We start from the raw sequence: 22,742 nt of genomic DNA, 5'->3' as shown, positions 1-22,742 counted from the left end.
CTTAGCTTTCACAAGAATAAGATAACTTATTCTTGGTGGGTTTGCATATGATAATCTAAGCCACATTTAAAGTATTACACAAACATGTATTTAGCGATTCCTCGAGGATTGTTCCTATTTGCTATCAAATTGAATAATCATTAGAATTGTCCCAAGGATTGTTCCATGGAAGCATGCTCTGACGATCAAGTTAGATTCGGTATGTGAGATGGGATGGTTTCTCCTAGCTGGAGAGAACCATCTTGTGATGATGGGGGAGTGTACGGGGATGATAGAGGCCGATGTCTTGAGGTGGAAGGGGTATGAGGAACATCCCACTCCAAATAGGATGATATGTTCTTTTTATAGGGATAATTAGGTTAAGGGAAATTAGGTCAGGTCGTGGGCCAACCCAAATAGGGCCAATAAGCCAAGAGCTAGGAGAAGTTTTCAGGCAGGGCTGGCAGGCGAGCACCAGGATGGGAAGGGTCGCGAGCACCAGGTAGGGTTTGCAGGTGAGCTCCAGGTAGAGGCGCTAGGAAATGTTGGTCCGCTAAAGGTTCTAAGCAGTGGTGTATAGATGTTGTTTGGAATCAGATCCATTGCAAGTGTTTTGCCAATTTGTTGGTGAGGGTCATGGTTTGATTTGAGTTCCACTTCGGTTTTAGTGTTACTAGAGGAAGCGGTTTCAACTTTTATTTGCCATGCTAGTTTTAGAAGTTTGACCACATTCTAATATCTTTTCTTTTGCCACACGCCTTTCTTTTTTTTATTTTTGAATTTCGGGGTTATATACTAATGTACCTGTATGAATAGAGATAGGAATAGAGAATAAAACTTATTAAAAATAAACCAATCCACAACAACAATGCCAAAATTTGGTGGTTGTAGAGGCGAACAAATAAATAACCCTAAATATTGCACACTAAATAGTGAATAGTGGTAAAGGAGTCGAACTAATGAGGATTGGTATAATTTGTAAACTCTATCAAAGTTTTACCATAAAGATGCATAGGAAACAATAAAAAATATAAATGGGAGGGTAAGGGGTGTTAGCATGTGTTGTTATGAATCTAATTTAACCAACACTAATAAAATTCAATGTGAATATATAAAAGTTGATGTAAATCAATAAGGGGAAATGGTTGGTACTCAAATTGCTTCAATTGAACATTTAGGTAATTAATCATTACGACTTATAGTGTACTACCTGTGACAAAAACCTAATTTTGCTAAAAGGACTTAAAAATTAATATATTAGTTAGAGAAGCTCATAACATATTTTCTTACTGCAAGTTACAAATCAATGAAGTATGGAATTTTAGAAAATCAACTAGCATTATGGTTTAAAAAGACACCAAATCCAAAATGACTTAAAATGCTTTCATTACCAGGAGAAATACTTTCATGACTTAAATGAAATGAACAAAAACACATAAACTATTTGTTGCTTGTTAATTTTAAGATCTATTACTTAATAAAGAAATTAACCTACTAATATAACATTCGCATGCCTAAACTCTTGATCAAAGATATTTGAACATGAAAAGATGTTTTACTATAATATACTTCCACAGATTTCAACCATAACTTCATAAATTTCTTGAAAACAAATCAAACATTCAAGATTACTTGCAATATCAACTATGGTTTAGTTTATCCTGACATGGTTAAACATGCCAAAAGAGTAAAGGTAATTGTACCAAAAGACTATAAGAAAGTAGAAATGTTTTCCAAAAGCTCAAGAACTCCAAGGGGAACTGGTTCAATGTTCAATGAAAGAGCTCACTAAACAAAGCACTAATAACACTTAAAAGTGAAAAGAAAATACTACCACTATAGGAGTAACACAGGCACATGGTCTCATGAGTAAAATCTCACGCAATTGCGTAAGTGATCTTCGAGAATTTTGATCACATTCTTATGTAGCTTTCACTTGTGCTCTTGCTTGTCTTATTTGTCCATGCTTCCAGCTACAAAAATCCCACTCTTAATGGCCTAAATTTGCTTCCCTCACTAACCCAAACTTGGTACAAACATAACCAAGAATTGCTTAGCCTATATATCAACCCCAATATTAATCATCATCTTTCTTTGTAGCCCACGCCATCTCATTCTTCACTTAACACAAACTAAAATATCTTCCAATCTCCCACCCTATTCTCTTAAATGGCTCGAACTATAATTCATCCCGAATTCACAAAAATCAATGAACGATCTTATTATATCTGCACCAGTCCAGTTTGTCTTCCGAATCTTCCCCGCACCGCGCTAGTCTTTTAAAAATCAGCAATTAGACACAAAAAAGTATATAGTACACAATATACATACGAAATAACAAAAAGTAAAATATGCATGAAGATTAACTAAAAATAAAATAAAATATATTAAAATAAACTAAAAAAGTAAATAAAATGAATATGTCGGTGGTGTTTGAAGTTCAATATGAGTTTTTGTATAAAATAAGTATCTGATTAGTTGTTGCCTCAAATGGAGAAGAAGTATGAGTTGTATGACCACTACTAGAAAACTAGGGCAACAGCACGACACAATCTATAGCTATTCAGTAGGTATAAGGCGATACCTACGGATTTGCTACATAAAATGTCCTATAGCATAAATGCACGTGGGAAATTTTTACCTACAGAAGTGCTACGGACTAGCTACAGAATAGCTACGGATTTTTCCGTAGGTATAATACCTACGGACAGTAATTGCTATGGAATGCCTACGGATTGCCGACGGGTGTATGTTCCTATGGAATAGCTACGGAATCGCATGGCTACGGATTTCCTACGGATTACCTACGCAAGTATTTTCCTACGGAATAGCTACGCAACTGTTTAGCTACAGATTTCCTATGAATTAATGACAGAACTCAAGTTTGACTAAAATTGACTTTCTTCCTACGGAATACCTACAGAACTATTTAGCGACGGATTTCCGTAGCTAGTCCGTAGCTAATTTCATTTTATCAAAAAAAAATTAAAAATTAAAAATTTTCCATTTTTTGTCAAATACCATATCAATTCAATTTGTCCAAAATACACCAAAAAATGTCCCTAATACCAACTTTGACACATTCAATTCCATTGTCTTAAATACCATACAAATGTCTCAAATACCATACAAATTAAGCATGACAAAACAAGCAAACAATACAAGTGTTTTCAAATTCAATTGTTCCAAAATACTTATCAATTGTCCTCAAATGGATTATCGGGGGGAGCACGGGATTGATTTCAAGATATATTCATCATCCTCATAACCGTTTCCATTTGTTCTTTCATTTGTTATTGTTGTTCCATGGTAGAAACTTGTGCCTACAACCTATCAACCTAAAAAAATGGTAACACAATTCATACTTAAACAATAATAGCAATATCAACAAAAATTTTCAACATTTTAAACAAATTTAACAAATTAACTGAATATTTCAACAAATTTAACATTTTTTTACAAATTGACATTCTCAACACTATTTATATAACATTTATATCACAATTAACAAATCTAACAAACTAACCTAACATTTTAACAAATTCAAGCAAAGGCAAACCACATGTAGAGGCAAGGGCAAAAAAAGTCCAAAGGCAAAAAAAACCATGAACAAAAATAAGCAGCAAACCAAAGGGCAAAATAGTGCAATCTACATATGATTTTACAAAGAATAAAGTGCATTCATCATATAGCATATTCATCAAGAGTATACCAAAAAACATGAAACAGTAACAAAGTGAATAAGAATAATGGCACCATGAAAAAGAAAAAAAGAGAGGAAGAAAGTCATCTGCCAACTTTGATCATCTGTTTGTTCTAATTTCATATAACTTAAATGAATTATTTTTCAGCATAACATATATATTTCTCATTAATAAAAAAAATTAATTTCACTTTGTTCTAATTTCATATAACTTAAGTGAATTATTTTTCAGCATAACATATACATTTCTCATTAATAAAAAACTTAATTTCACTTTGGTACAGGGGAGTCACTTGGGTTAACTACATACTTATACTTGGAAAAAAGAAGTTGATCAGATAGCATGTGATCTTTACATTATGGTACAGGGATTTGATTTTGATTCTTTAGTTTTTTTCCTTATTAATTATTAATAAGGGCTTCATGCACACACATAACTCTTTGGCAAATCAGATTTAAGTTTTTTACAAAAAACCATAATTGGTTCCTTAATAACAACAAGTTATGTAATCATTTGACTTATCATAATTAATTCTTCTACACAAATACATACATACTTACTCAAATACCACTAAAAACAAAGTTCAATACCTATATGCCAAAGATCCTAAGCCATATGGACAACAACAAATAATTATGTTTGAATAAACTTGTAGATTAAATTCGTAAATATTTGGCTGAATGATTGATACAAATTAACATATCGGAAAGACTAGGAACATACCTCTGCACTCAACAATGAAATCAAATATCAAGACGTGTGTGGCAGGGACGAATCTTGGAGGATGATGATGGTGCCGACAGCAGCTACAACGACTAGGGTGGGTAGTCCACTAGTGACGACTGCGGCAAATGCTCTGTCCACTGGAGGCGGCGGCGACGGCGACTGTTTGTCGGAGATGGAGATGTTCGTCACAGAAGGTAGAAACAAAGGAAAAAGGAGTTGCGGTCGTAGGTGGGTGTTGCGAAGATCTACAAGCGGAGACTGGTCTTGCTAGGACGGCCGATGACTTCTCAATCGCCGGGAAGGATCGTCGTGGAAGAGTTCAAATCGGGGGAGGTTTGTAGCTTTGTTGGAGAAGAAAGCGAGAAGCAAATCGACAGCCGGAACATCCGATTGATAGGAGACATCATCGTCTTCAGATCGATGAAGAACTGGACGATCGGAGGGAAAACTATGAAAGAGAAAGAGGGAAAACGAATGAAGAAAGGAGATAGAGGGAAGCGGGATTAAAAATTTCCATCTGCCCGCTAAAATGGAGGCGGACATATTTTATGTGAAACATGAAACCCTAAATTAACTACAAATGGCCAAAAAAGTGAAAAAATGAGTGGAACAGCAAGAATCAAACTCAGGGCAAACATGGGAATAAACAACAACACTGCCAACTGGCTGGGAATGCCACATCCACACCATTCTTGTCTACTATTAATTTTGACCATTTCCACTTCTTTTTTTATATTATACTTAATATTATTATAATTATAATAATACTTATTATTATTATTATTATTTTTATTTTTATAATAATAATAATAATAGTTATTATTATTATTATTATTATTATTATTATTATTATTATTATTATTATTATTATTATTATTATTCGTTAGTTTTACCATAATCACCCTCAAGCCCTAGCGGGACCCCAGCCAGGGGCTCTGCCCCTTCAAACCCGCTAGGGGTGCTGCCCCTAGACCCCGTCAAAGGGGCGCTTCCCCTTTGGAAACCCGAGACCCCCAACTAGTCGTCGAACTGGCTTCTAATTAGATCTTATACATTCATGCACTTCGCGCAACCCCTTAGATCACATGTTAGCTTCAGTTACTTAGTGACACTAATATCACCAACAATCAGGGTGTTCTAATATGATGATGATGATGATGGTGGTGGTGGTGATGATGGTGATGATGATGATGCTGATGTTGATGATGGTGATGGTGATGGTGATGCTCATGATGATGATGGTGGTGGTGGTGATGATGATGATGATGATGGTGATGGTGATGATGAAGATGGCGATGCTGGTGATGATGATGATCATCATCATCATCATGTAGGTATACGTGTTTGTGAGATGCATGTGAACGTATTCATAAGAATTATAGTGTTAAACCATTAAGCGAGTAACGGATCTCGTATGTGAATCAATAAGGGGAAATGGCTGGCATTCAAATTGCTTCAATTGAACATTTAGGTAATTAATCATTACGACTTATAATGTAATACTTGTGTTTGGCTAAAATGACTTAAAAATTAATATATTTGTTAGAGAAGCTCATAAAATATTTTCTTACTGCAAGCTACAAATCAATGAAGTATGCAATTTTAAAAAATCAACTAGCATTATGGTTTAAAAAGACACTAAATCCAAAATGACTTAAAATGCTTTCATTACCAGTTTGGAGGAATACTTTGATGACTTAAATGAAATGAACAGAAACACATAAACTATTTGTTGCTTGTTAATTTTAAGATCTATTACTTAATTAAGAAATTAACCAACTAATATAACATTCACATGCCTAAACTCTTGATTAAAGATATATGAACATGAATAGATGTTTTACTATAATATACTTCCACAGATTTCAGCCATAACTTCAAAAATTTCTTGAAAACAAACCAAACATTCAAGATTACTTCCAATTTCAACCAATGATTAGTTTATCCTGACATGGTTAAACATGACAAAAAAGTAAAGGAAATTGTACCAAAAAACTATAAGAAAGTAGAAATGTTTTCCAAAAGCTCAAGAACTCCAAGGGAACCGGTTCAATGTTCAATGAAAGAGATCACTAAACTACCCACAAATAACACTTAGAAGCGAAAAGAAAATACTACCACTTCAAGGGTAACACAAGCACATGGTCTCATGAGTAAAATCTCACGCAATTGTGTAAGTGATCTTCGAGAATTTTGATCACATTCTTATGTAGCTTTTACTTGTGATCTTGCTTGTCCTATTTGTCCATGCTTCCAACTAGAAAATCCCACTCTTGATGGCCTAAATTTGCTTCCCTCACTAACCCAAACTTGGTAAAAATATAACAAGAATTGCTTAGCCCATATATCAAACCCAATATTAATCAGCATCTTTCTTTCTAACCCACGCCATCTCATTCTTCACTCAACACAAACTAAAATATGTTCCAATCTCCCACCCTATTCTCTTAAATGGCCCGAACTATAATTCATCCTGACTTCACAAAAATCAATGAACGATCTTATTATATCTACGCCAGTCCCGTTTGTCTTCGGAATCTTCCCCGCACCGCACTAGTCTTTTAAAAATCAGCAATCAGACACAAAAAAGTATATAGTACACAATATACTTACGAAATAACGAAAAGTAAAATATGCATGAAAATTAACTAAATGTAAAATAAATATTATTAAAATAAACTAAAAAAAAAGTAAATAAAATGAATATGTCGGTGGTGTTTGAAGTTGAATATGAGTTTTTTTATAAAATAAGTATATGATTAGTTGTTAGGAGAAGAAGTATGAGTTGTATGAAAAAGTAGGGCAACTCGTCACCCCCTCTGTTTTTTCAAGACATGTGCATATATTTGAAAAGGATTATTGTTATACTAGAATTGTTCTGAATCCCTCAAGCCAAATTATTACTTGGTCTATCAATTGATGTAATTTTTATAGGTCGAGTGTGTCTGTTGCTATAAATTGTGGTTCTGGTATTGGAGAACTGTTTCGGGTGAGAAGTGAGTACAATTTGTGTGGACAGCTTCAGTTCGACTTCAAGTAATTGTGAGTGCAATCTCAACATAGTTGCTACCGGTTGATTTCAAGGACGTAGACTGCTATTAGTGTCTGATGCACCATACATGTACAAGGCTTTCATGATCTGGATTTTTTCTGGATGTAAGAGTTATTTCTGTCAAACATAAATGGTATGCATAGTAAAACATAACTTTTATAGTTATTAACTTATTAAAATAGATTAAAATATTAGTTTTGGTAAATTTTACATTTTCAAAGTTTATAAAGGGTAAATTTCATATTTTCAAAGTGTATAATAGTTTGGGTAAACATATTAATCTCCCTATCCAGTAATAAACTAGTAATAGTATTCTTGATCGGTTTTGGCATATAGATTTTTACTGTTGTTTTAATTTATGGATCGACTTGGTCTACTCTCTGGTTTTGATTCCATCATTTTCTGGCAGATTTTTAGGACGAAAATCCTTGAAACCTCTGCTTCATCGTCTTTTTGGGTAGTGCTTTGACTCAGATCTTAGATCTGTTCACCCTTCATTTTGGGGTGGTGCTTACTTTGACTGAATTATTTACTTTTACCCACATTTTTTGTAAGCAAATTCCAATATATCGTTTCAGCTTTTAAAACTAGAAATCTCAAATATATATATATATATATATATATATATATATATATATATATATATATATATATATATATATATATATATATATATATATATATATATATATATATATATATATATATATATATATATATATATATATATATATATATATATATATATATGATCATATCCCTACCCCATGGGGGAGCCCCACCCTCCAAGTAATCTTCCACAGGAGATTTTATTTTTCCAGATACTTCCAAGGCTTCCCGTCAAAGCTCTACCCAATGTAATGTGTGTTTGCAAGAAATGGTACTTTTTCTTAAATTCAGGTGCTTTTGCCACCACCTACCACCACCACGTAACCGCCAACGATCACCATGAAAACCACCACAAATATATCGTCTTAGCTGCCACAAACCAATCTCCATACACATCCACCATACAAAAAAATTTCTTTAGGTTTGACTGTGAAACACCAGAAGATGGTTTAACAGGAAACCTTCGTTTACCATTTTATGTACCAATCAATTATAAAAACGTGTCAATTTTAACATCTTTGCATGGATTATTATGCGTAGGCATAAGCGAGTTGGAATGTTCTCCCAAATATTATGCTCTAGTTTTATGGAATCCATTGACAGGTGACAATAAGAAGTTGTCTACAAAGGGTTCTCGGGATGAATGTTACGATATCTTTGATGGTATATTTGGGTTGTATTATATCTCTTCTGATGACGACTACAGGCTTCTACGTGTGAAACGTTATCCCAGTGCTTGTATTTATATATACTCATTAAAATCCGACTCATGGAGAAAGGTCAGGTCAACAGAGGACTTCCGACAAAGGGCTTCCAACTGGGCTTCACTTGTAGGTTACTACCCGGAGCAGCCAAAGCATATACTGTTAAATGAAAAACTCTATTTCTTAAAACAAGTTGATAGAGGAGAAGGGACCTTTATTCATTCATATTCAGTTATGAGGTTCGAAACAAAGACCGAAAAGTTCACAGAGATAGTGATGCCTTCTTTCGGAAATCAAATGACAAGCTCTTTGGATTTCATGGTTCTAAAAGGGTGCATTCACTTCTGTGTTGCAATTCTCATCGACGACACAAGTTATATGGAAAACCAACGTTGTTATGAAATGATCGAGTTATGGAGAATGAATGGAGATGGAGATTGGACGAAGGTGTTAACTTATGGCCCGATGTCATTTTTTCTTTGGAGTCAGTCGCTACTGCACGTGATGAGAAATGGAAATTGGCTCATTCAAAACGAAGTTGATGTTTACGTATTAGATATGAAGAAGCATACCAAAGAAATGGTGTTTACATGTAACCCAATCTATGCCCAGCGTATGTCTAAAGAAGCATACGACAGAATGGGTTCAAAAAATATCACTCCAAGAGGGAAATACATCGAGACTACTGTGTCACCCAATAAATATTCTCTATACGTATGTACATCTCCATCATACTCTTTAAACCTAAATATTGTTTTTTTCTTTCAGTTTTATATAATTAATATCTCTATCATACTCTTTAAACCTAATCGTTTTTTTTCTTTCAGTTCTATATATTTTTATCCGTATATGAGTCTAAAAATGTGCCATTGACTTCGATTCATTTATATCTAAATCTAGAAAATATTTTTAGTTACAAATAAATCACAAATTTCGTTATCATGCATCTGCAGGCGCGGAAATGGAAGTTCAAAATAAATAGCTTAGAATGGTGTACTGTTGGGTCGTGGGCGGAATATGTAAGTTATATTTATCATTTTTTATATATAACATTCTCAGCTTTTAGTTCAATAACAAGCATATTGTTTTGATAAATTTCAGGAGGCATATGAAAGAGTCATGATTGAGAAGCATGGGAACGATGTCACTCAAAATCCGGAGGAAACTGTTGAGTTACGGGTGCAAAGTCAGGGAGGAAGATCCTCAGATCTTAAGTTCGCGACAACAGGAACCCCTCTGGGGGGTGTGCCATGTCCTCCATTAAGTACAAAGAGTCACAAGAACAGGTATATATACTAATTTAATATATGCATTGAGTTCTTATAAACAAATAAATACGGTTTGTTTAACTTTTAAAAAGGAATTAGGTTGTCTATGTTACTAAAAAATTAAGTATTTTTGTTATTATGGATAAATAATCAAATACGCCTCTATTATAGATAAAATGTAAAGTACATTGCTAATATAGATAAAATGTAAAATATGTTACCTTTTATAGATATAAAATGCAAGTACATTACTTCGCTAATCGGTCGTTCGGTCAACCGAGGAGTAGTAAATACTTCACCTAGCTAGGTCGGGAATACTTGAGGAGTACACTTATAAGGTAAATTATACAAAATTTGCCAAAATTGTATATATAAACCAAAAGTTCTTTAAAGTTTATAACAAAGTAGCTGAAATATAAGTTAAAATGATATATATGCTCTATACGACAAATATCATAAGGAACTCAAGAATATGGAATTACTAATAAAAGTTTGCATATTAGATTGTTAAACTAGTTAAAAGTAAACATTTAACATGAGGCAGAAATTACGTCAAATAGCATATGAAGGACGAGTAGAATGATTTTTACATTTATAAACTAGTGAAGTGTGTTGATACTATGTACAATTATAATGTATATTGTTGTAACGGATAAAACAAAGTTAATATAAATAATTTGTTTCTAATTATATATTGTTTGTCCACTTACTATATATGTGTTTTGAAATTTTTAGGTATGGGAATTGGAAAGTGAACAAAAAGAACGAGAAGATATGCAAGACCAACTTGCAAAGGAAATAGAAATGGAACCAAAAGAACGGAAAGATATGCAAGCACAAATATGAGATGATCTAGTAACAATCTTGGCAATACACCAAATTAATTTTACGTTTTTATATTTTTTGTTTTAGGCAATAGTTGAACACTAATCATTATTATATTTGTGGTTTTTATGTTTAATAAAACGTATGTTTTATTTGATAGTTTATAGATTTCTTTTATTCACTTTTTGGTTTAACTTATAAAATAGAATATGCAGATTGTATTGACTTTTTTTATATTGGGTAGAAAAAATCTAGGCCTTTTGGTAATTTTTATGTTTTTAAACTACATTATTAGGCTGATCTGTGTGGTTTCAGCAATGACATCGACCAGCTCGGCAAATACCGGGCGAGCCCTCGGCATGCCGAACGCATATCGACAACTCTGCTAGAACTTACCGATGAGAGAGGAGATTAATTGGGTTTGAACAGGCCGGTCCATTGAATTTCAATGCCCGGGGCAAGAAAAAAATAGTGCCATAACATTTCTAAACAAAAATTATATAGGAAAAGCGAAATAAAATTTATAGTCAAACTAAATGATAGTTGTACGAACAAAAGCATACAAAGTGCCATTTTACATTTTTTGAAGAAAAACATATGTTATTTGATGATCAACAAGACTTCATAGACATTGACTTTCAATACTTCTTTTCGCCGAAGTTAGCTATCCAGAACCACAACCTATACATAAAACATAAAATGGTCTTGCAGAAATTGAAAATCAACATCATATTTTCTAAAATCTGATACATCAAAGTTTTAAAAATTCAAATAACTTATCAGATGTTGAGACATATCTGAATTTCATATACATCAGATTATTCAGAAAACTCATATCACATTATTCAGATATAAAAAAAAAACTAATTAGTTGTTCAAAAACAGATTTCACATATGACATCAGAATTTACATAACAGATTTTTAAAAATCCGATACATCGTATTTTAAGAAATTAAAATAACTTATCAAATTTTGAGATACATCAGATCTTCATATACATCAATTATTCACAAAAAACTATATCATATTTTTCATATATATATATATATATATATATATATATATATATATATATATATATATATATATATATATATATATATATATGTGTGTGTGTGTGTATATATATATATATATATATATATATATATATATATATATATATATATATATATATATCTCAAAATTTCAATATCAAAAACACATCATACTATTTAGAAAAAACAGTTACATCAGAAATTTAAGAAAATCTCATTAGAAAAAACCTTATAAAAGTCTAAAGAAGTCGAAGGAAAAAATTACCTCAAAAATTAATGAAGCCTATAACAGTTTTGCATCAACAAGACTACAACTTTAATTGATAACTTCACTTCACCTGCAAGCTATATAAGCAAAATTGAAATTTTAAAAAATTTCAACAATAATCATTATCATATCAACTTCAAGTAGGTTATGAAAGAAATTTCAAACACTAGAAAAACTTATTGTGGAAGACTAATTCATTCAATGACCCCTTTAAATTTTCACTTTAACATGCCTAGTTCTAGATTTAGAGCAGTGGAGGACCATATGAAACTTTAGCAATTCACAAAATTCTTATAATTTGAATATATTAATAGGAGATAAACAGATTAGAGGAAACTGTTCAGGAGAATAATAGGATACTAGATGAAACTATTCAGAACGAGAACGCAAGAATATAAGAGGAATGACTGAGCGAGGGTGAGAGAAGAGAACTGTTAGTTTAGCTCAGATTAGATCAAGATTTTTCATTTTAATCATCCATCGTCTTTTTCCAGAACCAAACGCTTCGTCTTCTACGCCTTCAATTATTAGGTGTGGCTGTTGCTCATATCGAGAAACCAGAAGCGTGCTAAATCGATTTTTCAGTCGGCGCCTAATGACGTTGACAATAACTTCTTCACGCTGCCCCTCTTTGACATGGAGTGGACTTGCTACTATGCGGCCCAAGTATAATACCTATAACAGTCCATGAAAAATTGATGCCCTATTAGGATTTGCTGCCCTGGGCCATGGCCCAACTTGCCCTGCGCTTGGGTCGGCCCTGGGTTTGAATGCACTAACCATTGGGAGCCCCTTTCTTGCCGTTTTTTTTAATTCAGAAAACCCCCCATTTTTACCCTATATAAACACAACTATTTCACCTATTTTATCCCACTATACCATCTTCATATTTTCACTTAAACAATGCAATTCTTGTGAAAACATGACTTTCCGTTCCAACTAAAAGACTCAAAAAAAGTCCAAAAGAAGCACTCAAAACTCAAAAATCTCACCTTCTTCAACAAATATCGTTCAAAATAAAAGCAATCGACCAATTTATTCTCCACCAAAATTACACTTTGGTGGTGTTTATTATCCATTTCAATCCCAAAACCAACCTTACTACCAAAATCAAGCACAATACCAAAAATAACCTCAATTCCAAAACCAACCACAATTTCAAAGACAACTCCAATTCCAAACCAACCACAAATGAACTTGTCATCCCAAATGGAAAATGAATTCAATCCATTCGATGATCTTTTCGACTCCCCAATGAATTTCCAAACCCAATTCCAAAGTAAAGGGAAACCCGAAGTCATCCCTGAAATGGAGTCCGAGCCGAAAGAGAATCCACCACAACCCAAAGAAAAGTGGAAGGGCGGCTCCAAAGCAATGGATACCGAACGAAGAAAAGGTGTTAACTCGTGTGTGGGTGGATGTTTCTGAAAATTCGATGATCGGAAACAACCAAGATTGTCCACATTTTTTTACAAAAAATGACATGACGTTTTCTCAACAAGATGAATCTTTGAGACAACGAGAAAAAAAAGACCAAATTCATTCCAAGTGGAGAAATGCCAACAAAGTGGCGACGGATTTTAATAGGGTGTTTATGTGTGTCAAACGACAATTGCAAAGTGGTGCAAACAATGAAACCATTCTTCAAAAAGCTTGTGAATTTTACAGGAATCATAAAGTGGTCAATTTCAAATTTATACACATTTGGAATATTTTGAAATTGTCAAAAAAATAGATAGGGGTCGACGATTCTTAAACCTTGATGGGTGGTTCTTCTAAAGGAATCAAAACATCTGAAACAACGCATAGTTAAATCTGAAAAAATCAGTTTGCTTCTAACGTTGTGAAGGTTAAGGACCAATCGTCAAAAGTTTTGAAAGCACATGGATCATATATAATGTTTTTAAGTCATGATGACTAAACTTCAAATCTGAAAAAATCATAGGGTCCATTTATGATGTTTTTCCTAAAATCTGTAATAATAATATTCAGTTTCAACAAAAAAACTAATAAATAATACAGTACAATATGTTTAATAAATTAAAATGGTGAAATACAAATTAATTACAAATTGATTTTTGCCTTTTTTGCATTTACATAACTTCATTTGTTTGCCTTTGTTTCATTTCATTTCGCATATTGTGATGAGTTTGATGCAAGGATGTCACTTTTGACGGTTTATGATGAAATATTGACAGAATCTTTTAGTTACAATCTTTTTGTGCCAAATTTCTTATCAGTTTTTGTCTGTCAAGTTGAGGGGAGTGGTGTCACACTTGTCACGGTCTACGTAAGCGCCACGTCATTTCATGGTTTGTATAGAGATGGTTTTAGATATTCATTTGATAATGAAAAGGGTTCTATTACTGCTTATCTTAATGGAATATTTGAAACTATGATGGTTGTAGACAATTTAGGAAACGATGTGTTGTGTATTGATTCTTCCAATGACTTGGATAAATCATGCTTGTGGCAGTGTCGTCTTGGACATGTCAACAAGAAACGCATAGCCCAACTCCAAAAGGATGGAGTATTGGAGTCATTCGACCTTAGGGACGATGACGTGTGCGAGTCTTGTTTACTTGGAAATATGACCAAGTCACCCTTCACTGGCACTTGTGCGAGGGGTGAGGGTTTATTGGATCTCTTACATACAAATGTATGTGGACCCTTTAGATCCACCACAAGGAATGCGAGTCACTTCTATGTGACTTTCACTGATGGTTATAGCAGATATGGGTATATCTACTTAATCAAGCACAAGTCAGAAACCTTTGAAAAGTTCAAAGAGTTTAAACAAAAAGTGGAGAATCAGTTGGGCAGGAAAATCAAGATGCTTCGATCCGATCGAGGTGGAGAGTACCTAAGTCTTGAATTCCATGACTACCTCAAGGAATGCGGAATCATTTCACAATTGACGCCACCTAGGATACCACAGTTGAATGGTGTGGCTAAGAGGCATAATCGAACCTTGCTAGACATGGTTCATTCCATGATTAGTATTGCTTCGCTACCTATCTCATTCTAGGGGTATGACTTAGAGACTGCCGCCCATATCCTTAAATTAGTCCCTACAAAGAAGGTTACCAAAACACCTCACGAGATGTGGACGGGGAAAGTTGCCTCGTTGGCCCACATCAGGGTTTGGGGTTGCGAGGCTTTTGTAAGACGAGAGACTCACGACAAGTTTGAACCTCGTAGTGAGCGATGGATTTTCATCGGCTACCTACAGAAGTCCTTTGGATATCTCTACTATAGACCGAGTGACAACGTTATCTTCGTTGCGAGGAGAGGGGTTTTCCGAGAGCAAGAACTCATAAGCCAAGGGGACAGTGGGAGGCAAATCGATCTTAAAGAGCTTCAAGAGTCGAGCGATGAAGGAACCTCTAACACTGGCGCTCAACCCGAGGAAGAAACTCCGATTGAACCAATTGATGATTCCTTACCTCTTAGACGTTCCGAAAGAGTTAGTGTTCAACCCTAGTTTTATGGTTTTCATATTACTACCGAAGGGGATACGTTCATTAGTGATTGTACACTAGTGAATCTGGACGAACCTAACAGCTATAAGGAAGCCATGGTAGGTCCAGATTTTGCGAAATGGAAAGAGGCTATAGACAGTGAGATTCAGTCCATATATGACAACAAAGTTTGGAATTTGGTTGAGAATGTGCTAGGACGTAAGACAGTCGGGTGCAAGTGGATCTTCAAGAAGAAGACCGACATTGTCACACCCCCAAACCAGAACGGCGAAAACGTTCGGGGGCGGAGGACGTCATATTCAATATCATAACAGTTCATAGAAAGGAAAGTACACACCACCATACATATATAAAGGTTTTAAATATGTTTACATCGTTGTATTCATTACATGCTTAAAAGATAAATGCATAAACATCTTTCCAAAGAAGTAATTAACGCCAGCGCGTTAATCCCCAAAAGTAGATTTTCCAACCTGCTTAGCGGTTCCCTGAGAATACAAGTTATTTGAAAAGAGAGTATCAACAATTAAGTTGGTGAGTTCATAAGTGGTTTAGAAAAGTCGAATGCCATTCCTAATGAGTGTATGTTTTCCAAGAAAAACCCTTATTTTCTTATAAAAGTATGAAATGCATATGAATGTTTGTGTTATAAGTTGTAAATAATTGTACCAGGAAAATCCCTTATTTTCCTATTAGTTGTTTGGTTTGTATATAGGAAAAACCCTTATTTTCCTAACATAACTGGCAGTCACTAAGACCGAAAATCACAAGAAACCGATGTTCTTGAAAGTTGTGTCATAGTTTTATATAATAAAGCTATACGAAGATCGCATTTGTTAGATGAAGAAGAGTTTTAATAGCCACTCGTTCATAAAAGCATAATACCATAATAATTGTATATCCGATGAGTTTTATAACCATACTAAACATAATATGCCTGTAACGACGTTCTTCAGGCGTCGCAGCGTTATGACAACTGTCACCCCAAAAGACAGACTGTAGCTAACAGTCAGGGCGCGGGATCATGACTTCCCGTATAGATCTATACACATTTGACACGTTCTCCGAACGGGAGACTCTGGTTATAGACAGGACTTGCAGCACTACTTTCTAATAAAGAAAAGTAACGTTTGAAGATGTACACGTCTCATGGATTCTCAACTAAGTCTATATTAAAGTGATAATTTTGTATGCAAAGTTTATCCTTTTTCACAATGTTTGACAAAGCAAAATCATAAGTTTTTAGAATGTATAAAACGACTTAACAATGAAAGGTACTTTGAAATCATTATATACTTCGTATAAGTCTAATGCACGCAAAGTATGACAAGAGTTTTCCATAGTAGTAATGAGTTCCAAGTGATTTATTCGATAAAACAAGTGAAGTGAAAGTTTATAAAATGCACGATAATAACCGTATATTTACTTGTATTCCCCCCTAAAAGAGTATAAAAGCATTTAAAATGTATTTAAAGTGTGTTTGAAGAGGTATGAACTCACCTGAAAGTTTGAAGATAGCGAGATGGAAAACCGGGCAGAGTTCGTCTCGGGAAACGGATTTTCTCGGGATTCTCAGGAATATAATCGACCCTCGGGACTTGAGCAAAAAGACCAGAGCTTCGGGGTAGTGCGGGCAAAGAAAACGAGGCAAGATCGTGAGAGGAAGGAGAGAAATGAGCAAGTTTTTCGGAAGCCCTCGCATTCTATTTATAGGGAGGCTGAACCGCCTCGGTACGCAGGGCGTACGCTCGTACGCAGCGCGTACGCATACGTCACGCATGAGCGAGTCCTCGACTGTCTCGGCTTCGGATGGGGCGGCGGGTCGGATGGGACGGCGGGTTGGATGAGACAGCGGGTCGGACGGGTCGGGTCGGTAGCTTCGCAAAGGGGCGACGTGGACGGACCGAGACCGCGGCCTTCGGGTACGCGGGGCGTACGGGGTTATGCGGCGCGTACCTCGGATGAGGACGCTGACTCCTCCTTCGGATATTACCGAATTTTGAATTAAATTTATATATAATTTATTTAATAAACTTCAAAAAATCATATCTTCTTCATACGATCTCCGTTCTCGATGGTCTTTATATCCACGCGTAGGTGAGACTACGATCTACAACTTTCGTTTAGGTTCCGTTGGCAAATTCCGAAATTATTTTTATTTATTTATTAAAATGACGTGATTAAGGAATTTCTTTAAAAATTCATAACTTCTTTATCTGACGTCGGTTTTTGCCAGACTTTTTACCGCTGAAATACCATTGTCGAGACCTTCGATTCTCGTTTAGGTCATTCCGGCCAAAAGTCACTCGATCTCCGATTCGAGTTTTTGGGTTGTCTATTGCTAAGCCGAACTTGGATAAATCATAACTTCAGTATACGAAGTCGGATTTAGGCGTTCTTTTTACGTACGATCATGGTTTAATGACATTAAATCATAGAAGAATTTAAATAGAAACTTTTTGGACATTTTATTATCAAAGTTAATTTTATTAACTCAAAAGTGGTTACAATACTTGAACTTTTAGGTCATTACAAAGAGTTGAAATATCGGTTTGTTACATCATCCCCCCGTTAGAGGGAATTTCGTCCCGAAATTCGATATAAGAGAAAAGTTTTAGGGCCTGAGGAAAAGATGCGGATACTTCTGTTGCATCTGATCTTCTCGTTCCCACGTGAACTCAGGTCCCCTCTTAGCATTCCAACGGACCTTTACTATTGGTATGCGAATCTGTTTAGTTCGTTTAACTTCCCTATCCATGATCTCGACGGGTTCTTCCACAAAGTTAAGATTTTCGTTAAGCTCGATTTCGTCGAGTGGAATCACAAGTGTTTCGTCGGACAAACACTTTTTCAGGTTCGATACGTGGAATACTGGATGTACTTTATTAAGCTTGATCGGAAGTTGGAGTTTGTAAGCAACTGGACCAATTCTTGAAATGATTTCGAAGGGCCCAGTGTACCGAGGATTTCGTTTCCCATGCTTTCCAAAGCGTATCATGCCCTTCCAGGGTGAGACCTTTAGCAGTACATGGTCAACAATTTGAAATTCCAAGGGTTTTCGTCTTTTGTCGGCATAGCTCTTTTGCCTATCCCTCGAGGCTTTCAGTTGTTCTTGTATTTTCACGATATTTTCAGTCGTTTCTCTGATGATCTTCGGACCAGTGAGGGTGCTATCAGTGAATAGACCTTTTGCCAACTGCGTGTCGCCTACTTCCGTCCAGCACAGAGGTGATCTGCACTTATGGCCGTAAAGGGCCTCAAATGGAGCAGTCTTGATACTAGTATGATAACTATTGTTATAAGAGAACTCGACTAAAGGTAAGTGAACATCCCATGCTTTACCAAAGTCGATCACACATGCTCGCAACATGTCTTCCAAGGTTTAGATCGTTCTCTCACTCTGTCCGTCAGTCTGTGGGTGATAGGCTGTACTCATATCCAACCTTGTTCCCATGGATTTTTGTAATGATTGCCAGAATCTGGAAGTGAATCTGCTGTCTCTGTCCGAGATGATAGACATAGGCACTCCATGAAGTCGTACGATCTCTCGGATGTATATTCTTGATAGTTTTTCCATCTTATCAGTTTCCTTGATCGGTAAGAAATGAGCGGACTTGGTTAGCCTGTCGACGATCACCCAAATAGTATCTTGGCCACCCTAAGTTTTGGGCAGTTTCGTTATGAAGTCCATGGAAATCTGTTCCCATTTCCACTCAGGTATTTCAGGTTGATGGAGTAGACCTGAGGGTTTTTGGTGTTCTATCTTTATCTTGGCACAAGTCAAGCACTTGCTCACATAGATAGCAATCTCTGCTTTTATGTTTGGCCACCAGTAGAGTTGCTTGAGATCTAGATACATCTTATCTGACCCTGGGTGCACGGAGTATGGAGTCTTGTGTGCTTCATTCATAACTACATCTCTGAACCCACGAAACTTGGGTGTCCAGATTCGGTTCATGAGGTAGCGTACTCCGTCACTCTTGATTTCTAGGTTCTTGTCCATCCCCCTAAGGGTCTCACCTGTCACGTTTTCGGGTTTCAAGGCCTCTATCTGAGCTTGCTTGACTTGTGATGACAGGCGCGAATGGATCGACATGGTTAATGACTTCACTCTTCACTCTTCGACCAGAGTACTCCTTCTGACTAAGGGCATCGGCAACGACGTTTGCCTTCCCTGGATGATAGTGAATCTCACATTCGTAGTCGTTGAGCAATTCGACCCAACGTCGTTGTCTCATGTTTAACTCCTTCTGGTCGAAGATGTGTTGAAGGCTCTTGTGGTCTGTAAAGATGGTGCACTTGGTCCCGTATAGGTAGTGCCTCCAAATTTTCAGAGCGAAGACCACCGCTCCAAGTTCTAGGTCATGAGTGGTGTAGTTGACTTCATGCGTTTTCAGTTGTCTTGAGGCATATGCAATAACCTTTCCTCTCTGCATTAGTACACAACCTAGCCCTTGCTTCGAGGCGTCGCAATACACCATAAAATCTCCGATCCCCTCCGGAAGAGAAAGGATAGGTGCATTGCAAAGGGCTTGTTTCAAAGTCTGAAATGCAACATCTTGCTTTTCTCCCTAGTTGTAGGTCACACCTTTCTGGGTTAAAGCGGTAAGAGGCTTTGCGATGCTGGAGAAATTCTGGATGAACCTTCGATAATAACCAGCAAGACCTAGAAATTGGCGAATTTCGGTTGGTGTAGTTGGTGCAGACCAGTTTTCGATAGCCTTGATTTTTGAGGGGTCCACGTGGATTCCTTCCTTGCTGACCACGTGACCGAGGAAGTCCACCTTTCTAATCCAAAACTCACATTTCGAGAATTTTGCATAAAGTCTCTCAGTCCGTAACGTCTCTAAGACTTGTCTCAGATGCTGGCTATGTTCTTCTTTATTCCTCGAATAAATGAGTATGTCGTCTATGAATACTATTACAAATTTATCCAAGAATGGACGACACACCCGATTCATTAGATCCATGAATACGGCCGGCGCATTGGTTAGTCCGAACGGCATCACTACGAACTCGTAATGCCCGTATCTCGTTCGGAAGGCCGTCTTGGGAACGTCACTCTCCAGGACTCGCAGATGGTGATATCCCGATCTCAAATCAATCTTGGAGAAGTAGTTTGCTCCTTGGAGTTGGTCGAATAAGTCGTCGATTCGGGGGAGAGGGTATCGGTTCTTGATGGTAAGTTTGTTGAGTTCCCAGTAGTCGATGCACATCCTGAATGATCCATCCTTCTTTTTCACGAATAACACAGGTGCTCCCCAATGCGAGAAGCTCGGCCTGATGAATCCTTTTCCGAGTAGCTCATTTAGTTGGGATGATAGCTCTTGCATCTCTGCCGGGGCTAACCGATAAGGCGCTTTGGCTACTGGGGTAGCTCCGGGAACCAGGTCGATTCTAAACTCGATTTGTCTCGCAGGTGGTATTCCTGGAAGGTCCTCGGGAAAAACGTAGGGAAAATCGCATACGTTAGGCACGTTCTTGACGTCCTGGACTTCGCGTTTTACATCCACGACATGTGCCAAAAACGCGTGGTACTCCTTGCGTAGGCACTTTCGAGCTTGGATACTTGAGATGATACGAAGAGTGGTATTGGGTTTGTCGCCCAAGACACGGAAAGTTTCGCCGGTTGGCAGATTAAGGCGAACGGCCTTATCGTAACACAAAATGTCAGCATGATGAGAACTCAGCCAATCCATGCCAATGATGACATCGAAACTCTTAATCGAGACTGGCATGAGGTTGATTGGAAAGGGATTATCGTTTAGAGTTAGGGTACAGTTTAAGTATATCTCCTTAGTGTCTTCGGTTTTACCGTTGGCCATTTCTACTATAAACGGTTCACTTAATGATTATGGTAATGGCTTTAGCAGGCCTTTAAAATTGTGACTCACAAAACTTCTCTCCGCTCCACTATCAAACAAAATGCATGCATACGAGTTATCGAGAAGAAACGTACCCGTAACAACAGTAGGGCCCGCAACGGCTTCATCTTGTCCCATTGTGAAAACTCGGCCCCTTCCACCGGTATTCCTGTTGTTTGCCTTCGGACAGTCCCTGCGGTAGTGCCCCGTGTGTCCGCACTCAAAGCAGGCACGACTTACTCCGGTATTAGTAGTGGGGGTGGATTGTTGGGTTGGCTCTTTGCAGTAGCGGGCTGCATGTCCCTTCTTATTGCACCTAGTGCATTGAAGATAACGGCAAGTACCGTGGTGGTGGAAGCTGCATTGGTTGCACTTTGGAAGTTTCCCATTGTATGAGCTTGTGGGGGTAGAGTTGGTAGGTACAGTAATCGCGTGAGTCGCTATTACTTGTTGTTTCTTGGGGTTCTCATGGAGGGTTTGTCCTCTCCTCTTGTTCCAAGGCCTACTCTGGCCCTGAACCTCCTTAGGTGGATTTGCGGATGCTGCAATGGTACCCTGTTTTACTCCGTGGTCGATGAGTTGCTGAGCCAGGCGTTTAGCGCTGTTGTAGGTAATAGGGTTGGAAGCTAGGACATGCCCTTGAATCTAGGGTGACAACCCCCAAATGTACCTTTCAACCTTCTTTGATTCTGGGTTGACCATGGTAGGGCACAACGCAGCGAGGTCGTTGAACCTAGCCGTGTAGGCGACTAGATCAGACTCAGTCATTTTCAGATTCCAGAGCTCCTGCTCAAGCTTTTGCACTTCGCCTCTTGGGCAGTATTCTTCTAGTAGTAGAACCTTCAGATCTTCCCAACTCATGGTGTTAGCGACAGTGAGCGTCACTGAATTCACATGGCTTTTCCACCAAGTGAGAGCTCGATCTATAAAAGTGCAAGCAGCGAACTTAACCTTGTTTGTTTCTTGGCATGAGCAGATCTCGAAGACTGTTTTGGTCTTTTCGAACCATTGCATTAGTGCAATGACTCCCCCAATGCCATTAAAAGTCTTTGGCTTTGCGTTGGAGAACTCCTTGTAAGTACATTCCTTTACATAACCCTGGCCGGTGCCATGATTGGAACGATTGGTGCTGCTTCTTGTACCTCCATTTGCATTGGAGTTTATTTGAGAGAGAGCTGCTATTACTGCTGCCGTGATAGCAGCCTGGACCATGGCCGGATCAT

At 36.9% G+C, this 22,742-nt stretch overlaps 1 protein-coding gene across 1 annotated transcript; it reads left to right on the top strand.

Annotated features, from left to right (window-relative positions):
- The first annotated feature begins 8,232 nt into the window (after positions 1-8,232).
- Positions 8,233-10,911, top strand: LOC122197146 (F-box/kelch-repeat protein At3g06240-like). The gene is made up of 4 exons (XM_042900644.2): positions 8,233-9,488; positions 9,728-9,793; positions 9,876-10,060; positions 10,778-10,911. The coding sequence occupies exons 1-4, from the start codon at positions 8,322-8,324 to the stop codon at positions 10,842-10,844; spliced, it is 1,485 nt and encodes a 494-aa protein (XP_042756578.2). The 5' UTR covers positions 8,233-8,321; the 3' UTR covers positions 10,845-10,911.
- The last annotated feature ends 11,831 nt before the right edge of the window (positions 10,912-22,742 follow it).

This window comes from Lactuca sativa, chromosome 3, assembly GCF_002870075.4.
Source record: "Lactuca sativa cultivar Salinas chromosome 3, Lsat_Salinas_v11, whole genome shotgun sequence".
NCBI classification, from domain to species: Eukaryota; Viridiplantae; Streptophyta; class Magnoliopsida; order Asterales; family Asteraceae; genus Lactuca; species Lactuca sativa.
The sequence above is the reverse complement of the archived record's forward strand: the minus strand, read 5'-3'. Positions and strand labels throughout refer to the sequence as shown.

Excerpts from the sequence above, each read along its gene's own strand:
- LOC122197146 (XM_042900644.2), top strand. The coding sequence starts at position 8,322 with ATGTGTGTTTGCAAGAAATGGTACTTTTTCTTAAATTCAGGTGCTTTT. Across the intron at positions 9,489-9,727 it reads CCAATAAATATTCTCTATAC|GCGCGGAAATGGAAGTTCAA; the intron begins GTATGTACATCT and ends ATGCATCTGCAG. Across the intron at positions 9,794-9,875 it reads TTGGGTCGTGGGCGGAATAT|GAGGCATATGAAAGAGTCAT; the intron begins GTAAGTTATATT and ends GATAAATTTCAG.